Source organism: Thunnus albacares, chromosome 6, assembly GCF_914725855.1.
Source record: "Thunnus albacares chromosome 6, fThuAlb1.1, whole genome shotgun sequence".
NCBI classification, from domain to species: Eukaryota; Metazoa; Chordata; class Actinopteri; order Scombriformes; family Scombridae; genus Thunnus; species Thunnus albacares.
The window spans coordinates 23,761,708-23,782,617 of record NC_058111.1 but is presented as its reverse complement, the minus strand read 5'-3'; the positions used below and the strand labels follow the sequence as shown (position 1 = coordinate 23,782,617).

Sequence of the window (20,910 nt, the reverse complement as noted above, 5' to 3'; positions counted from 1 at the left end):
TTACATTAAAGGTCTGTCTTGATTGGGGATGCCTGAACTCTTTAGTGCAGGTTTGTGTTAATTCAATGAGCACATGAATAACAAGGAGAATTCAGATTATCATGGACTTTGGGGTGGCTTCTCAAATCTGATGAGACTAGAATGTCTTCAAGATTTTTCAGCGTAAGCTGAAACATTGGGCTTTGATTCAGAACAATGCTGTTTGAATAAAGAAGAAGTCGACAAAACAGCAAGTCTGTGTGTGTGGTCCTCCTCCTTCAAGCAGTTTAAGTCACTGGAAACCCAAATCCACAATAATAATAGTAAGCATCTAAAAAGTATTAGACATTAGTTTCAATCCAAATTCGAAATATTGTCATTTAAGTTTTTGTAAACTTTCTTAGTCTTGGGTTTGATTTGGGCATGGTTATACTTGGTGCTGACATGCTGCGGTAAGCATATTGTCTCATTTCTGGTTGCTGGAGTTTCTGTGTCATTTGTAGCATTTCTGCATCTCAACCCAGTTAATTCCTAGTTCTGCTCAGGCACTCTCTCCTTCTTTTAGTGACTTTCTCACAAGTCACACAGATGTTTACACACTTTTCAGATCTGCTAATTACTTTAGCTTAGCAGTTAGCGATGGCTTCCCTCTCTTCCCTCTCTCCCGCTCGCTCTACTGCGCTCTCTTGCTCAGCGTGTCTTATGTTTAGCTATTCCTCTGTCTCCTTTAGTGATAATGGTACATGTAATAAATGTAGTATATTTATTGTGTTGGAGGCGAGGCTCAGTGAGTTAGAAGCGCAGCTCCACACCATGGAAACCCAGTCATTAGCTACTGTAGTTAACCAGCCACCAGTAGCCGGTGCAGGTGTTAATCAAAACGTGATCGCTTACACAGTCTTTAGAAATGGTCTAAACAGCCAAATGAGCTGTTTTTTGAACTAGGTTTTCTAATAGTTATGAACATTTATTTTCACTCAGGTTTTTGATATCATTTATGCACTTTTATTATTTCAAGCCAAATTTCCAGAGGCTTTAAGAGTTCCAAGGCTACTAGCAAAAGCATAAATTTGATGGGGTTGAGGTGCTTCTTCATTTGATACAGCACTGGATAATAAAAATGTTTTTAGTTTGGAAACACAGAATCAAAGCCAATGTACTTCTCTCTCCACATGTGCAGTATGCAGTACTGCTCTCACAAGAATGCTTGCAGGTCAGGTTTTGCCGTCATTCATTTTTATTTTTATTTTTAACTCTCCAAGAATTTCAAAAGGATAAATTGTTCCATATTTGGTCATATCCTAACTCTGGTTTTCACAGCACATCGGCTGCTTTTCCCAACTGTTTGCACATGTCCCACATTCCAACTTATAGTATTATTTATAAGAAGAAGGTTTATAATCTTGTTTTGGTGTTTTGTCATTCATAATATTTGAAACATCAACCGCTTTTAAAAGTGCAAACACACACACACACACACACCTCCCCCCACAGAGAAGGGGAGTAAATGTTAAATATTGCCTTTATCTGATAATCAAAGCATTAAAGGACTACTTGACCTGACAGACTTCAGTTGAAGCACTCATCTGTTCACTAATGTTTCCTCCTTTTCCTCAGTAACCTCCCCGTTACTCTCTTTTTCTCTCTTCCATTTTTTTGTCATAAACTTTGTTTTTGACCTTTAAAAATGACAGATCTTGATTCTGCTTTTTCTCTCGTTCTTATCACTTTTAAAGTGCTGTCAGATATGGGGCTTTTTCCCTATCTTTATTCAGGAGCGTGGTCTTTCAATTTGAGAGCATGATGTATTGATTTCACGTTCAGATTTTGTATTTTTTTCCCTCAAAACCCTTCCCTCACACTCTATATAGCCCCTGCTTGTGTTTAGCTTTGCTCTGCTTCTGCTCAAACTGTATGCTTGTGCTCAAATACTGTATAATGTTGCTTGCACAGATTTCCTGCTCCAGCTTCAGCCCTTCTCCTCACACTCAGGCTACTTCCGTGCGCTCATGAAACATCTGCTCTCAGATTTCTGCTCTGCTCTCGGATTTTTTGTGCCAAGAGTTGTGTTGACCAATGAATTAATCACTGCCTCCTCGCAGGCACGTTCCCTTTACTTCTTAGAGTGTTACATACAGGTGGTTACTCTTTAACCTGGTTCATCCAATCCTGCCCTCCAGGGCTTTATTTCTTCATCTTCTTAAATTCTTGTACAACTTTTGGAATAAAAGGCCAGTTAATGTATGTACTGGCGCCTGTACCAGCACCCATACGTTATATTATAGCTACATATAATAGCCATATAGCACACCGGCCTCCTGTCAGTAGCACACTGATGGGAGGCCGGTGTGTATATAGTATATAGCTGCTATTATAGTAAAATAAAACATATGGGACACTCTAGTGAAGTAAAGTGAAGTAAAGTGAGCAGGGATTATTTCATTGGTCAACACTACACCTGACTTTCTATTAGTTGGGGGATTTTCACAGGGTTGTCGCACAAAAAATCAGAGAGCAGAGCAGAAATCTGAGAGCGGACATTTCACGAGCGCACAGGAGCAGCCTGAGTGTGAGGAGAAGGGCTGAAGCTGGAGCAGGAAATCTGTGCAAGCAACATTATATCTGAGCACAAGCATACAGTTTGAGCAGAAGCAGAGCAAAGCTAAACGCGAGCAGGGGCTATTGGAGTGCGAGGGCAGGGTTTTGAGGGAAAAAATTACAAAATCTGAACGTGAAATCAATAAATCATGCTCTCAGATTGAAAGACCACGCTCCTTAATAAAGATAGGAAAAAAGCCCCATATCAGCTGTTAGATTTTGACTTCAGTTACGGGTGAGCTCATGCAGTATTTGTGGTGGAGTTTGAATGTGTGTGTGTATATATACATGACTTTTTGCAACATGTGTATGTGTCTATGTAGAAGGGTATTGTGTGTATGCATGTGTGTGTGTGTGTCTGTCACATCACTTTTCCTGTCTGGATAACTGGTTATCTACACATAAGCCTAGTTTACAGAGATTAAAGATACATCCAGATTAATGTGCAGAAAAAAATTTGATTTAATGAAATCTAAGTAAGTGCCATATAAAAATATAACTGTTTTAGTGACACGTACAGTGCGCAATAAGACACAAAAAGTTGCATCTGTCTGATAACCTGTGACGATTTGACCCAGTAAACATCAGATGAAACACTAATTTATCATTGAATATTATTTAAATAAAATATACATCATTAAAATAATGCTACAACTTACTTTTCTCTCCAAATATGTCACCAAACTGATTTATTTCCACTTGTTCAAGGAAAAGATTATTTTTAAGAGACACTTCTCTGCCAAATCCCTATGTTATGAGCAGAAAAAAGCCCTCTATTTTGTCACGCTGCCCTCTGACCTGCCACACAAATTGTACATACCACTGTGTGCATGTATCTAACTCAATTCGACTCTGTGCGTGTGCGTATGTGTGTGTGGAATGTGCATGTCCATCCAATACAGGGATCAGGGCTGAGACAGAGAGGATGGAGGGGATGTTTGCAGTCGCACGCGACCCACCCAGACATATGGACATATGCTATAGGGAGAATCAGCCTTAAGGCCATGTTGCATGAGAAGGTGTGTGTGGAGGAGGAGGAGGAGGAGGAGTGGGTGTGCTCAAGTCTGAGACTTTATTGCATGATAAGGAGTGTGTGAGTGTGTGGAGAGGATTGTGGAGAGGGAAAACAGGAGCTCATATATATCGGAGCAACTTTGCTGCCCAATCTCTACACAGCAGCTCTGTGTACAATATTTTCTAAATATTCTGACTATGGAGAGCCAGACAGAAATTGAGAAGTAATTAAGTAATTTAGTAGTTGCTTCACATTCATGTTTCCAAAAAACACGCAGTTCAGATAAGTAAAAGTCTCCACAAAATAAGAGAAAAAAAGGGGAAACAATACCTTGAAAAAATTCCACAGGAAGAGCAACAGACAAGAGATTTCTCTTTCAGGACGAACAGACTAGCATCACAGACTAGTAACAATACTGTATTTACAGAGTAAACAGAAGCAGTAGTAGTAGAACTGAAATATGAAGGAACAGAATAACAATTTAAGGTAAATCAATTATATGATTAAATAAATATTAAATGTAATAAGTTTCAGGAAAAGTGTAAAATTATAATAGTAATCTTAATCTTAAAATGTTTTGCAAAAAATTGAGGGTTGAAAATGTTTATTTGCAAATTATACAACATCCAAACAATGATTTCTCTCTCTGTCTCATGCATGGCAGACACTCAGGCGAGGTCTAGACTGAGGTCCAGATGGGACGTCTGAGTTTATCGGCTAACTCTGCTTTCACTGTCCAGATGCTGATTGGTTGCCTGTTCAAACACCCTCTTCCTCAGCCGCTGTGTGTATGTGTGTGTGTGTGTGTGTGTGTGTGTGTGTGTGTGTTCTGTATCCTTTCAGCCTCACCATGCATCATATCAGCTCCAGAGGTTTCAAAACCTTTGATTCCCTCTCAAGATCACAGAACAAAAAGTACCAGCATGTTTGTGTGCAAGATGTGTTGCCATGACAACTGCCCAACCTTTGACCCCCACCTCCATCAAACATCAGTGTTCCGCACCTGTTGCGTTTCTGTGGCGCCAGCCCATTGCCTTGGAAACACACACATACACACATATTTTAGGGGCGGTCTAAGGACAGCGAGCGGCTGTGGAATCCTTCTGATCCTAGCATGCAATCTGATCAGCATGCCAGAGAGATACTCAAGGGCAGCTTGTTTTGTCGTGACCACTTATACTGTACACGCACTCACATACTTAAACACACACACACACATACATTCTGAACTTTTTTCATGTTGTCAGTCTTGGTCATGCACCTGAATTTTATTAAATTCATAGTATTTTTATGAGGAATGCAACATTTGAATAGTGCTGACTGTTTAAGCTTCATGTATAATGTGATGATTACCTTTTGTTTCCTGATTTAAACTTATACCATCAGCTACTGAACAACTTCAGGAGTGATTGGCAGTTATGAACTTTGCCGAAAGGCACTTTGACAGCATTCATTAAAGGAGAGAGCATCACAAACCCCTTCCTGTACCGTCTGGATGACATGCATGTAAAAGGTGTTGGGAAGCTTCCTGCTGCACTCTGATTGGCAGGAGACGTTGAGCTCATCCTTTCATCAGAGGATGAACAAATGGATCATCCAACACAGGCTCAGGCCAGGTTGAAAGGATGGATTAGAGGGAAGAGAGGGATAGATGAAAGACAGGATGGATGCAACGAGCAGGGGAGAGATGAAAGAGTGTATGATGGAATGAGTGAAGGTCAAGAGAGAAAGAGCAAAGGATTGACGTGATTGATGTGATACAGCTTGTTTTTATAACGCTGACGCACGCTTGCTGCTTTGTGCGTGTCCAAAGTGCGTGTGCACATATGCGTCTGCTGTATTTTGTGTATGTGTTGTGTGTGTGTGTGTGTGTGGCTGTTGGCAGTAAAATAACTATTGATCTCAGGGTGTATCCAAGCACCTCGTTTCCCACAAGATCTTCTCTGCTGTTTGCCTGACACACAAACAGACACATTATTCTCTCTCTTCTCCCTCTCTTACCTCAGTCCTCTGTTTACCTAATATTAGATAAAATCAGTCACAGCCCTTCAGGAAAGAGGAAGTCTTCCTTTCTCAGATTATAAAAAATCTCTCGTCTCTCTCTCACTCCTTCTCTCTGGGCTCTATTATCATCTCAGCACATGCTGCACAAGACATGGTATTTTCCTGAAATGCAGAGACATTTATGTTCAGTATTCTAGTGACTTACCATACACTGCAGTGGTACAATTTAATTTTGGTGTCAAGAGTCACCATGTTCTGCCAACCGTCTGCTCGGGACAACAACAGGGACAACAGCAAACTCTGTACAGTTTTCTTCATTTTAATTTGTGGAGGCACACCCACATGTTTTGCTGGTCTGTTTCACTTTTATGATACATTCTTTGACCAGTTGACACATTTAATTAAACAGAATTTTTTTTTTTTTTGCTATTCTTCTATTATGGCCAAGAAGCCAGAGTGAAGATTAATGTTTGATTCTTATCAGCATCTGTCATCCACAACAGCTGATTAAGACTCTTTACAGCCAGCTGAAGGCTGCAGGTATGCGTTCCACCTGCAGTCTGTAATTTGAGTGACGCGCGCTGTCAAGCTGTGATTATGCATGCCAGATCCACAGTGGTTACCTTGATTAAATCTTGTGGAAACCAGCAAACACATCACGTCGGTTGGTTATGATTCATTTTTCCACATACAGATTTTTAGTTTATGCACTGGAAGTCATCATGAGAGCTGGAAACAGTTATGCCCTGAGGTCACATTGAACACACTCAGTTAATTCAATTCCATGGATAATCATAAGATATTACTGAAACCCCTAATGAACTCTTATGCCATGATTGTTACCCTTAACACACCCACTGATAATATATGATAATAGATTCTTCCTCATCTCACCTTGTTTCCATGTACGCACTGGGTACACCACATGCCTGCAGCCACAAAAATACCAAAAGTGTTCCTTCGGTGCACTTGGCTGCACTTTGAACACTGCATTTTAATTCACAAAAATACCACCTTCTGTCTTTTCTCTCTTACTTTGCTGTCTGTCAGCCCTCTTTTCACCTCTGGAAAAAAAAAAATGCGGGAACAGGCAACCAGAGGATAAAGAATAGTGGAAACAGCAGTTGGGAGTCAGATATAATGTCATCTCTGACCTTGAAGACAGAAAGAGGAGAGAGAAAAAGAGAAAAGAGGGACAGGCACAGCAGACTCTGTGGCTAAATAGGCAGAATGTACGAGCGCTCAGGGTCCTGCTCTAAATCACCAGTAGCTGTGACAGCACTAGAGGAAAAGAGGGTTAAAAGAGGAACAAAGCGAGGGAGGATGATAACTGGTGCCAGACAGCTGTGAGCGTGATTGTGTGTGTGTATTTGTGCTTCTTTGTCTGTGGCTTTCACATATTGTCACTGTTAAATGATAAAAAGAAAAAATATTGCTCTTGATATTAGAAAAATACTTCCAAACATCATTAAATGATTCACTGGTAGTACAATTGCACTTGATGTTGTACTATTGCACTTAGCAACCAGTTTGTTACAACCAATGCAAATATAATAATAATTTCTGGTATAGAGTGATGCATGTTTCACTGAATACAGTTTAGTAAAATGTACAGATAATTCTACACAGTTGTCAGAAAAAATCTGTTGAAGATCAGCAGTGAAAACAGCCTGTTTGTCTGTGAGCTCAGACGTGCGAGCCCTCTCACTCTGTATCCTCATTGCGTGTGGCTGCAAGGTCACAGGGCTAGACAGCCAGCTACACACACACACACACACACACACACACACACACACACACAAACACATTAACTGATCATACCGCCAGAGAGGGGATTAGGCTGAGAAGCTGACAGGGTTAGGAGGGTTAGGGTAAAGTCTGTGTGTGTGTGTGTGTGTGTGTGTGTGTTTGGTTGTGGTTGTGTGTGCGCAGAAGGCGGGAATACCACATACAGTCATGGCACGCAGAATTAGAATTAAAACTGATTTCCAATTTACTTTCTTTAAGAGCGAGGCAGCAGAGCACATGGAAGACGAGGTGGTCTCAAACACACAGCCGCACACACATGCACACGGCCTATTCGCCTAACATTTATACAACTAAGATCTTAAATACAGTCACACTAAAGCAGACCAATGCGGTTGTGGAATGACAGCTAGTAGCATTTTGCTAGTCAAAGAGTTGTGATATACAGGAAGCTTTCTTGAACTTTTGGTGATCCCAGTGGGAGAATTCATTGTTAAGCTTGGCTTCTTCCACATGGAGATTCAAGCGTAGGAGTATACACTTTGGTATCCTGCCCAAGTACTTTTCAATGACAATTGTAAAAACATACTCTGCTTCCCAATCAGAGCCTGTAGTAAACACTACACTTCCTTTAGCCTTCAGTCTGTATAATTAATGTGGATTACAAGTTAGGGAAACAGCAAAGTATTAACCCTGGCCTTGAATTTACTTACCCAGCAAATGGATATGGTGAAAACTGAGTGGATAAGGCTGACCGATGTTGTGCACTTTGTGTCTCCAGGGAGCAGAGGAGAGAGAGAGAGGTGCAGCTGTGCCAACAAGAAGACTCTGAGAGGCAGCATAGAGAAATACTCAGGTAAACGGTTTTCTATTCTGTCTAGGCATGTCAAATGTCTTCTTCCTCTCTGCACTGTTGTTGTGTCTCGTGATAAATTCTCCATCCCTTTCCCTCTCCAACTTTCCCACAATCCCTGTACTCATCCCTCTCATTCTCCTCCAAATCATCCTCTTCCTCTGCTTCATCACTCTTCTCCATCTCCTTCCTCCCAGAGAAAGGAAGGGATATTAGTGTCAGCTGAGATCTGCTCTTGGATCAGTTGAGGAGATCTCAGGCTCCATAAAGTGCCAGTGACACAGCAGAGAGTCTCGTGTGAGGCTGGCGCAACAGATGGAAGCACTTCTTAGTTGGCGAAGAGTCATGTTTCTCACACACACACATACACTCATCTGTGCACAGAGGCACGCACATAGATATGCAGAGGCGTAGTGGCACGTCTATTGGAGTAAATCACACTAATACGCAGGCACACACATGTGCGCACACACCCAACCCACATGCGTACACCCACAGACGTACACACGGAGCCTCTCATCTTTCTCCGCAGGCGTTAGATGTATGTGGGGTGTGTATTTTTTCACATGGTATCTGCTGCTATTCTTTTTCTAAGCCACTGGCAGCCTGGTGTGTTCAATTACACTGTTGATTTATTTCCCTTCCCACACAACAGTCTCTGATCTCACCCTCTGGCTCCTATACAGCTCAACATATGATAGCACTCCACTGGGGAGGTGGAGGCTATTTCAGAAGAGGGAGCAACCCCCCCACCCCACACCCCACCCTCCCCACCCTCCATCAGAGCTGAGAGAAGATGTAATGGGAGACAACAATTCACCAAATTGTTCAAGATTGGAGACCATAGGTGCCCAGATGTTTATTTGATCAAAAAGCTTTGGTTTCTGCTGTGAGCTTCTGCAGAATCAATAAGCAGCTGTTATCTAGTAGTTGCTGGATTTAAGTTTAATGGTTTGTGAATCTGTCCACTTCTGCTCACTTTGTTCAAACAGCTTTCAACAGATTTTTGTGGATGTCTGTAGTTTCTCTTCATTTGTCAACCACAGACTTAGGCTCACAAGACTGCCAACAAACCGACATGTTACTGTATTTGTTCAAACTGATCATTTTCATTGCCAACCAAGTTAGGAGGAGAAGTGAGATGAGAAGGCATCTTTTTTCTGTAGACATCACTCATCACTTACCTGCTGTTTTTCAGTCCACCTCTCTCTTTACAGCAACTCTCATTCCAAAAATATTTAAACCCACTCGCTGGTCTCCTGATATATGGAGGAATTTACTAAACAGAGCAGTGATGCTGGTAGATAAACACATCTACTGGCACATAAATCATTATTGTCTCCTTTGTGTTATAAGACAGAGTGGATGAAGAGAAAAGTAGTTATTTTCATGTATATGTGTGCATATTCTCAAAGTTCACTATCAGAACAACACCACAATGACTTGGTACTTGACCTATGTGGCAAACCCTGTCTGTTTGTTTCAGTAGAGGGAAAAAAACAAAAATGGGTGTTTGAAAGTAGGGTTTGGCCTAGTTTTCGGGTGTGTGTGTGTGTGTCAACCACTTCACTGTAAGCGTAAAAGAGCCTGATAGGGTTAGAGAGTAAACAGCTTCTCTCTTATGTAATAGACTCACTCTGACGATTACGCTCAACTGTTGACCTGTGTGTGTGTGTGTCAGTGTGAGTGTGTGTTTGTGTGATACTTTACTCTGCTCTCAGAGCTTGAGACCATGCTTTTACATGCCTCATATACATGCAGATGAAAAAAAGATCCACTTGAGAATAGTTCTCGTCTCTGCATCTCTCTCCGACAGGTTAAAAGGGGAGTTGGAGGAGAAACATGAGAGGTGGTTGTCATGCCAACGAAGGTGTGCCACTGTGCAGGAGCAGCTGTCGTCATGGCAACACAGAGAGGAACAAATGAACCGGAAGTACTGCGCAGCTGAAGAGGAAGTGACAATACTGCGGGAAGATTTGGAGAAGGTCCGGCAGGAAACGAAAGAGCTGAGGGGAGAAAGGTCGTGATTATAATATCTGTCCTGCTCTGATCACTTTCTTCCTCAATCAGTACTCCTCACTAACTTGCTCTACTTTATTTTATTCTATTCTATCCACAAATATTTTACTAAGCTGATTCTTATTCTTTACTTATAACCTGACAACAGGAGAAGTGGATCGCAGACCTTGAAATTTGTATTATGGGAAATGCGGTTGACTTTGGTGTACTGGTACTGTCCCCCATATGGAAGATTTTGTCAGATACTGTATTGTAGATTTTATTTGACAATGTCATAGAGGCTTGTTCTCAAGTGCTGACCAATGAAAGCTTACTGGGAGCCGGATACAGTGCATGGCCAAACTTTGCTTTTCTTAACAGGGAAACCACAACCACAGGCTGGTGGCTGTCTAAATCCCTGGTTGGGAAATAGACTGTTTTGTTCTGATGTTAAACATTTACAACCCCTTTGTGTCTGAGAAGACACGGGGTGAATTCAGTCAGCAATCCTGTGTACGTGTATGTGTGTCTATCCAAAAACCAAAGGCCTAACATCCTCTCCCCGAGTGAGAAAATCTAATAGAGTGTTGGGAGCTGTGCCCAGTCTCTTATGTAAGGTCTTCTCTCTCCCTGTGTGGCTGGCTCACACTGCCCAGCACACTGCTTAATAACCTTGCATTTACGGGTGTTTATCCATGTCAGTGCTTCAACTACATTACATTAATCCATCATCAGAAGCTTTAAGTCAAAATGAAAAGTTTAAATGAGTATTTTCTAATTTAGGACGCTGGGATTATATGTATGCTGAAAATACAGTTTTCAGGTTGTCAAAAGGACTTCGTAAGACTTTTCTTAACCCGTAGACATAGTCATTCTTTTATGTGAAACAGGCAGAGACTGATCCCACCCATCCCATGTGACCCATGGGTGTATTATGAGACCTTTGAGTGAACCGTGAGTGAACCGGTGCCAGAACTTCTCTTCCTGGTTTACTTTCATGTTGTGTGATCCATCGCACATGTGCATTAGTGTCTTAGCACCTCTGGCCCCCACCCAGCTCATCCAATTGACTTTTGATGTCATGCACATAAAAATCACTTTTTCTCAGCTCTGGGAACGTTTTATAATTATTAAACCTTTGTGGTATAAAAATAATAATAAAGAGTAATAATTTGCCTTGTTTTCAGATGGAGATGTCCTATCAGCAATGTGTTTTTAGTGGTCCAGTGGGAATGTCTTAGTTGCAGTACTGCAGCTGGCCACTGAAACAAACTGGGAGCAAAGCTGACTTAGTGCACGGTATCAGTTCTCTGAATTGAAATAAAATATATAAATAAAAGAAAGAAAAAAATGAATATGAAAAATAAACCAAACAAAAACATATAGAATGACAAAAGAATCATTTTTAAATAAAATAATTTCATTCATTTTTATTTTTTAAGTAATAAAACTAAATGAAAACACACACACATTCAGACAGGAAAGACATCCTCCCAGGATTAAAACTTGTTTGAGATCCTGTCAAAAAAAAACAACCCAAAATCCTCTTTAGCAAGAAGTTAGACTGAATATTCTCTGTGTGTGTCCATGTAGGAACTGTGCTGATGGTTGTAGGTCATGTTACAATCCCATAAACCTTTATGATATACAGTATATGTCCAAATATACAAATCTGTCATCTGTTCAGCTCTCCTACACTCCGCACATGTTTACAGTCCCAGGTGCCTGACTTTGTTCCTCGTGCCTGGTTGGAGCGATGTTTGTTGAATGAACAACTAGAAAGCTTTTTTGACAGTTTGTAACTTTTTCTCCTTTGTTCATTCTATGGTTCATCGCTTATATTTGTTAAGGGTCATAGTTTTTAATATAATGCATTATGGGATTTTCTGCACAGGGTTATAAACTTTTTTGAAATCCTGTAAAAACAAACAACAAACCCTCTTATGCAAGAAGTTGGATTGAGCATTCTCTGTGTGTGTCTTTCCATGCAGGACCTAAGAGGTCAACACAATGCTGAAGGTTATAGGTTACAGTAATATCCCATAAACACACACACACGCATGCATATATGTATATATCTTTTGGCATCTATCTCTAAGCAGGACTTAGGCGGTGTAGAAGTGGGCCTCAGTGTGGGGAGCACACTTATCACATATCAAACTGCTGCAAATGACTTCATTGTAGCACCAACCAGAATCCCACAAAGAAAAACACATTGTCCCTCGACCTCTGACACCAGACAAAAAAAACACTCTTCTCTCTAACACAATAAACCTGCAACAAATCCCTTGTTCCCAACAGGATCTCTTGTTTGTCAAATGTAATCACCAATGGACCAATCAGCATCAGAGGTCTGTTCATCAGGACTGGATGTTCAGTCTCAGACCAAGAGTCTCCACTGGTGATAGAATTACAAGGTTTAAAGCTTCTGAGATGCAAGACAGGGACGATGGGACCAGCTAATTACCTCCAGATCATGCCAGCAAGCAAAGTGACCAGACTGTGACCCCAGGACACTCCAGTCAATCTGAACCTTTCCAGAGATTTCTATTAAAACAGACAATTCACCAATTTCCTCTGCACCAACCTCTATTGTCCAAGTAAATATTAACACCAGAAGGTCTTTAAAGACATCTGAGATAAAGCTGCACTGAGTGTGTATTCACATACATACACACACCAGTCACCAGTCCAGCAGCAGGACTTTCTCCCTCAGCTCAACAGACTCTCTGCAGTAATCAATGAACATGACTCATAGTCAAGAAAGAAAAATTCCTGACTGGCCCATACTGAAATATAGTATATTATTTCACAATATCTGCAGGCCAACAGAGAACACTACATAGACCAGTACTGAGGCTAGTCGTTGACAATCACTGATTTAATCTGACATCATATCCACATATAATTACATATAGGTGCACAGAACAATAGGAAAGCAGTGCACAGCAATAACTCAATGCATGAAAACATTCTGACATATAGATCAATCATGTTATATGATTAATCAATCATGATATATGATTGCTCTATAGGCTACAGCGTGAAATAAGCATGAAATAAAACTTAATCAAACCATATAAACCAGTAATTTTCACTTTTTCTAGCTAATGTAGGCTACAGTATCGTGTCTTTAGGTATTGACTGGATCTTTTTCTTGTTTCAGAAACACATGGAAGTTTCTTGTCATAACAACTTACCAACTTATGTTATAATGAGAAAAGTTTGTTTTAATGACATACATTCATTTTGTGAAATAACAAGAAAGTTTTATGGTATAACAAGAAAATGTGATATGTTGTTATAATAAGAAGCATTTCTCATTAAATCAGAATCATTAAGTATCCAGTGATCATGAGAAAAGTGTGCCATTATATCATGAAAGTATTTTGTTTAATGAGAAAAGTTTCTCGTTATAATGAAACATTTTTTTTGTCCCAGTAGCAGCAATATGCAGTTGTAGTGAGGTTCATAGTTTATAATATAAACTGGGGGATTTTTTTAGATCCTGTAAAAACAAACAAGCCCTCTTATGCAAGATGTTGGAATGAGTATTCCCTCCTTGTGTCTTTCTGTGCAGTACCTAAGAGGTCAACACAATGCTGAAGATTATAGTTTACAGTAATGTCCCATAAACAAACACATATACTGTATATGTGTAGATTTGAAGGAGTATTCTTTATGTGTATCTTCTAAGCATATCTATCTCCAAGCAGGACTTAGGAGGTGTAGAAGTGGGCCTCAGTGTTAGGAGCACACTCATCACATATCAAACTGCTGCTTATGACTTCATTGCAGCACCAACCAGAATCCCACAAAGAAAAACACATTGTCCCTCGACCTCTGACACCAGACAATAAAACTTCTCTCCTCTTTAACACAAGAATCCTACAACAAATCCCTTGTTCCCAACAGGATCTCTTGTTTGTCAAATGTAATCACCAATGGACCAATCAGCATCAGAGGTCTGTTCATCAGGACTGGATGTTCAGTCTCAGACCAAGAGCCTCCACTGGTGATAGAATTACAAGGTTTAAAGCTTCTGAAATGCAAAACAGGGACGATGGGACCAGCTAATTACCTCCAGATCATGCCAGCAAGCAAAGTGACCAGACTGTGACCCCAGGACACTCCAGTCAATCTGAACCTTTCCAGAGATTTCTATTAAAACAGACAATTCACCAATTTCCTCTGCACCAACCTCTATTGTCCAAGTAAATATTAACACCAGAAGGTCTTTAAAGACATCTGAGATAAAGCTGCACTGAGTGTGTATTCACATACATACACACACCAGTCACCAGTCCAGCAGCAGGACTTTCTCCCTCAGCTCAACAGACTCTCTGCAGTAATCAATGAACATGACTCATAGTCAAGAAAGAAAAATTCCTGACTGGCCCATACTGAAATATAGTATATTATTTCATAATATCTGCAGGCCAACAGAGAACACTACATAGACCAGTACTGAGCCCAGTCGTTGACAATCACTGATTTAATCTGACACCAAATCCAAGACAGACACATATAGAAAATGATGTGTTAGCTCTGTTGTTGTTGTTCTTTTTATGGCATCTCAGACATGTTTACAATCCCATGCAGATGTCTCTGGCGTGTGTGTCTTAATGTGTGTGTTTTTTCATTCAAATTTTTTTATGTTTTAATTTTAAGATTTATTTCTTAATTTTCATTTGTAGTCATTCCTTTATTTATATTTGTTTTTTATGAATTACATTTACACAAACTTGGGTCACTATTGACTGTGGCTGTTGGTGTATTTCTGATGCACTGTATACAATTATTTTAAAAAGTTTTAAAAGTTTTTTTAAACATTTTTTTCTCACAGTTCAGACAGTTAAGAGGGTTACCAATGAATTTTTATTCTTGTGATTACCCACCAGCTTTCCATGTGAGTGTTATATATATGAAGAAGATAATTAACATCACACAGTAGCACTGCTAATTATATGTCCTCTCTCGTCTGTTGGCAGACGTTAGTGAACGTTGCATAATGAAAATCAAAGTCTTGTGATGGGTAGGGATTGCAGGTAATTTGGGAAAATTTTTCCTTGATTTGATCATTATATGGTACAATCCTTTCAATGAGCGTAAAAAGAATCTTATTATAACCATCTAATTAAGCATTTTGTTTTTTGAATTTCAATAATGAGGTTTCTAGTGAGAGTACTCCCCAAATGTTGCAGTGCTACAACTCAATGGCAGCTCTAAAAGCATAATAATGCAAGCAGGCCCTCCAGGCTGAAATAGTTAATTTTTTCCAGTTGATCTCATTATTGAATAAATATCATTGGCTTGGTGCAACTGCGGAATTGTTAATGCTTCCTTCACCAGCCTCGGTTTCTAGCCTCAGAAAAAAACACACCCAAGAGTGTTCCTCTGCGGCATCCTCAGCTGAACTGGGTTCAGTTGTTGGAGGCTTAATGGTCAATGTGTGTATGCATGTGTGTCAGATATTCAGAGACTCAGAGAGGAAACGGCAGGATTACTGACTTGAGTGTACTCACTTTATGTCCCCACCGCAAGCATTCGCACACATACACACATTCCAAGACGCCTTTTGTTTTTTCATCCAAGTCTTTGTTTTAAAGTTGAGAGATTTGACCACTTCCACTGACCTCCAGCGACCCATGAAAGGACACACTGTTCCTTTTTTACACGCATACATACAACACTTCTATATGCTCTGACTCTCATCCTCTGTTTATCTCATGTGATTCCATTTTTGTCCCCTCCTAACCGCGGCTATAATGTTCACACTCTTCACTCTCTGTGCCATCCTGTCACTGCACATAGCCCTGCGCTAACCCCTCTGTTGCACAATTTCACCAGAAACAAGCGCCATCTTTGTGCCCTTAAGGATGCGTTTATGCAATACCATTGTGCATCCTATTAAACTGTGATAAAATAGAGTTAAAAGGTTTTTCACAGTGAAGATCTGAGACTTTCCAGTGCAGAAAGAGACAATTTACTGTAGCTTTATTCCTTGTCTATGCCCATGCATTAGTAAATGCTAACATTATATCATTTAGAATACGTAAGGTTAACAAGCAAATGTCATTCAATCAATATGCAGATGTTGATAATGATAATTCACACATAAAGAGATTAAAACAGTATGTGTAGTTGTAAATATTGGTTTTTAAAGGAAAAGAATTCACAGTTTTTTAATTAAAAAAGGACCATTGCAAAGTAAAATGTGTAAGTGAAGAATAAATTAACATAATTATTTAGTCAGCGCTGTGAATGGCGAATTATGAGCAAAGATTGTCCTCTTAAACAGATGCTTTTAAAATGTGGAACAGTTAATACGTCAAAACATACAATTAAAGCTAAATCAGTGACAAAGGTCAATGAGAACAGAATAACAAGGATCATTTGTGAGTTTCCCCTTTGTCTATTGGTTGACTTGGACCTGCAGTCACGAATCTTGTAGAAATGCAGATGTTGATGAAAACCAGTTAAGTGACAGTGAAAAGGCCATTTTTCAGCAGACAATAGGGATAATAGGGATTGTGGGAGAAGAAAGAGAGGGAAGGACAGGAAGAGGGAATAGGGGGGATGCAGGGAGAAAGGAAGAAGTGATGGAAAGAAAGGAGGAAAGAGAAAAGCAGGAAAGGGTGGAGGGAAGGAGGAGAGAGAGAGAGAGAAGGTGGGAGGCAGGGTTTGTCGGAGGAGGGAGGAGGGTTAGAGACCGTGACTGTGGTTGCAGTGGTTACTTCACACACTGTCTGGCTCTCGCATGCACACAGCCTGGGTCACAGAGGCTGCACACGATCTACACACACTCATACACACACGCACGAAACATGACAGCTCGCCCTTGATTCAGTATAACTGACACAAAGTTAAAAACAGAGAGACAGAGCGAGAGAGGAGAAGAGGAGGGAGAAGGGGGGGGGGGGGGCAGAGTGAAAGTGGCAGAAAGTGGAGAGAGTAAAAGATTTAAATGTCAAGAGAGGTCAGGAGTATCTGTGCGGTTCCTCATCCATCTGTTAAATGTGAGAGGACTTGTTTCAAGTGGTTTCAAGCAGCAGAGGAATGTTTTCGTGACAGAAATGATGATCCCAAAAACTCTCCCTTCTTGTCCGTCCCCATACAGAAAAGAGCCTCAGGCTTTTCTCAATTGGGCAAATGATTGTATTGAAAAGATTAATGTCAACAACACATCTTTAGATAAGTTTCCTCTTCTCTTAAAGCTCCTTTTCACTCTTCTGTTTCTGTATATTCTCCCTGTTTTCCAGAGTGGAAAGTATTATATCATTCTTGTCTGGGTCTTTACTTTTATTGTGTCTTTCAGTCCTTTTTTATTCACTTGTCATAAATTGCTATTGCTGTAAATTCATATGTCAATTTTTTACAAGGCAGTTCGTTCCTGCTTTGAAAGGCGTGGGTGAGTGTGAGAAGACTCTTGACTTTGAAATCTTAATCATCTTTCCAGGTGGAGAGTTGCGTCCCTGAAAAAATAAGTGGAGGATGTCTGAGATGATGTCAGCGGAGATTCCTGTTAACTGTTGATCTACATTGTTGATTCATACACAATTAAAATGACTGAAAATCGCCCTTGAGCTTCACTGTAAATATCGGACAACGTTTGGAGTTGAGTCGGCCCTCTTTGTCTGCGTTTGCACACAAAGATTGTATCAGCATGAAGCGGAAAAATGGAATGTGCCTTTTGATGAGGTAGCAGCCGCTCACACTGCACACACAGACACACACACACGCACACACACAGACACCACTCACTACACACACATACGCTCGCCTATCCTTAAAAGCAGCCTGGCGTGTGAGCGAATGAGAGAGTGCTCCCAGATTTTCCCATCATTCCTTCTTGTAATCCCCCCAGACCTCCTTCTGAGGGCTGAATTTGCACGCTCACGCTCCCTGGGGGGTCACACACATGCACACACACACATGTCAACACACACACGTGCACACGCAGGCTCAAAGTTGATTTTTTAGAACTTCTTGTGTACTACCTTTCCAAGGGGTCTGCTTTTTTGATAATCACAAAACCAGAATTACATCTGACAAGAGGGACACAAGCACTCAAGCAAACTCGCACGGAGATACACGCACACTGTTTGCATCAGCAACTTGCTTCCTTTAAAAAAAAAAAAATGCTTCAGCTTCAGAAAACTGTTAAATCCTCACATCCAGGGGGGTTTTAACCAGCTAAGACTTAACTGCAGAACCCCTGAAGAGTCTCAGCTTTGGACACGGAGAGAGAGAGAGAGAAAAGTGTTTATATGTCAGTCACGTCATGTAGCGGTGGACATGCGACATGATGATAACCTTTCCATAATATCTCTAAGAAGTGTATTTACTCTGGTAGGTAGTTTTATAAGACTTGTTTAATAGCTACTGCTCTTTTTTAGCTCGTATTTACTCTCTCAATCCCATCCTTAACAAGTCTGGAATACATTTAAATGAGCTTTAGGACTAAGATCTTGGCATCAAACTTGCAACTCTTGGGGAGCGTTCATGCATGACTGTCTGTCTGCATCTATTTTTGTGTTTCTCTCTTTGTGTGTGTGTGTGTGTGTGTGTTTGTGTGTTTGTGTGTGTGGTGAGTAGACTGATGTTATTAGCCGGAGCCAGTGGAGTGAATAATATTGTGTCTGCCCCGACTAGGAAGAGATGGAATGTATCTGCTGCTCTTTATTATACTTTAGATCATCTAGTCCACTATCAGATACTTGCAGAGTCCAGCACAAATGTGCACACATGCGACACACACACTGTGCACGGCATGCTATAAATGCAATGTGCAAGGCTGTTTCAGAGTATTTGATGTATGATTTGACATGTTCCTATGCCGTTATGAACTGTATATGTGTGTCCGTGTGTGTGTGTGTGTATGCTGAATCAGTGTGTCAACTGTTTGATTCATCAGCTGATCAACTACCAGATAACTTGTAATATCCAGTTATACTTATAGGGGTGCACAGGGCAGCCTTTATAACCCTGACAGTTCTTATTATTACTCTGCAACTAACAATTTTCTTTCCCCGATGAATCAATCGATGGCAGAAAATAGTGAAACATGACTGTTCAAGAAGTTCCCAGAGTCAAAGGTGATGTCTTCAAATGCCTTGTTTGCGTCGGACCAACAATCCAAAACTGAAAGATATTCAGTTTACGTATGACAAAGAGAAGCATGAAATCATCACATTCGAGACGCAACTTTGCTAAGATAAATTGTTTATATAGCTTTGCTGCCTATACATTACACTTCATGTGTGTGTTTTGGGGGGATTAGTTCTCTCAGCAGAAGCCTTTTTCTGCCAAATTTTATTGTATAAATATTTACAAGAAAGGGTCAGTTACTCAACATTTCTCTGGCTGGACTAAGATTTATGCTGCTTCACATCTTATCAGCCAGACCAGCTGCTGAAATGACATATTATATTTGGACAAAAGATCAACAAATCGATCAAATTTACCCTTTATACTTATCTCAACTCCATCTCTCTCATGCTCTCATTTTCTTTTCTTCTTTCGTTTTTCTTTTTTCTTCAGCTGTTTGTTTTCTTCGCCCCCTTTTTCCTCCAGAGACTGTTGGGAGTGCTCTTGTTAAATATTCTTTATGCAACCTGACATACTGAGAAGATCATCAAAAAAGAAGCATGTGTAAATATTATCAGAGCTTTTTGGATCTTGACAGATATGGATGTGATGTTGGCTCACTTACTTATCCATTCAACTGCAGAAAGTGCTGCAGTGTAAAAATGGTTAATGCAATCTCGCATGTGTGAATCTGTACGTGTGTGTGTGTGTGTGTGTGTGAGCATTTTACACTCACTTCACTTGCTGTTAAAACTCATATGTCATGTCTTCCTGTGTCACTGCATGTTATTTTTATAACCTGTGTGCAAGTGGTTTCTCTGATTGTGTATTTTTTTTATTCGTCTTCTTTTACGTCAGGGTTCACAGAATGTCTTTATGAAACTCCAGAGGCCAATGCAGCCAGTGACATGTGAACATGTTATTTGGTCTCATATGGGAATCTTAAAGGCATTTACAGCAGAGCAGTAATGGTTTTAGAAACAGATGGAACTCTGTGCTGTATCAAGGAAGTGAATTAGTTATTTAGTCCTAGGGCGGATGCTATCTGAACTTGGTTTCAGATCTTGCTGTCGACCTGATGCTACATTTATCCTCCCACTACACAGTGGATGCTTGTGGTTTACTGATTAATTTAAATGAGATAAACTCTTAAGTTTGAAAGGTGCAATGATTCATAGAAAATTATATAGAGTTATAAATGAGATGAGTGAATGGATGAACACTTCAGTTTTTATTGTGTATTGTCCTGAATATTCTGTTCTCGTGTGCGTGTGTTTACAGGGAGATATTGATAGAGTCTCATGGCAGAGCTCTGACCAAGATGGAGGAGGACTACAGACAGCAACTGGCCTCAAAGGTGATTCTTTACTGATACTAACAATAAGCCTATTACTGCTGATTTGACAATAACCAGGGCTCCTTCAGGTGCAGTTTTAATGTGGTATTTTCAACGTTTGAAAAGTGCTTGGATTTGGAATAAAGTGCTTGAAACTGTATGAAACTGTATTTGGATTACTGTCATAGTAAATGACTGGGTCCATGACACGTTTTGAAACTTGAAACTTTGTTGTGTTTTCTTTTTCATTTCCCTTCTGTAGAATGCTCTCACTAAACATAACTTTGGTAG

The 20,910-nt window shown here is 40.3% G+C and overlaps 1 protein-coding gene across 1 annotated transcript in view; it reads left to right on the top strand.

Annotated features, from left to right (window-relative positions):
• The window catches only part of lekr1 (leucine, glutamate and lysine rich 1), an 81,511-nt gene that overhangs the window by 47,204 nt on the left and 13,397 nt on the right, over positions 1-20,910 (top strand). The window contains exons 7-9 of the mRNA XM_044353209.1: positions 8,124-8,198; positions 10,012-10,215; positions 20,565-20,640. Coding sequence (XP_044209144.1) covers positions 8,124-8,198; positions 10,012-10,215; positions 20,565-20,640 — 355 coding nt within the window. The remainder of the gene's footprint in view (positions 1-8,123; positions 8,199-10,011; positions 10,216-20,564; positions 20,641-20,910) is intronic.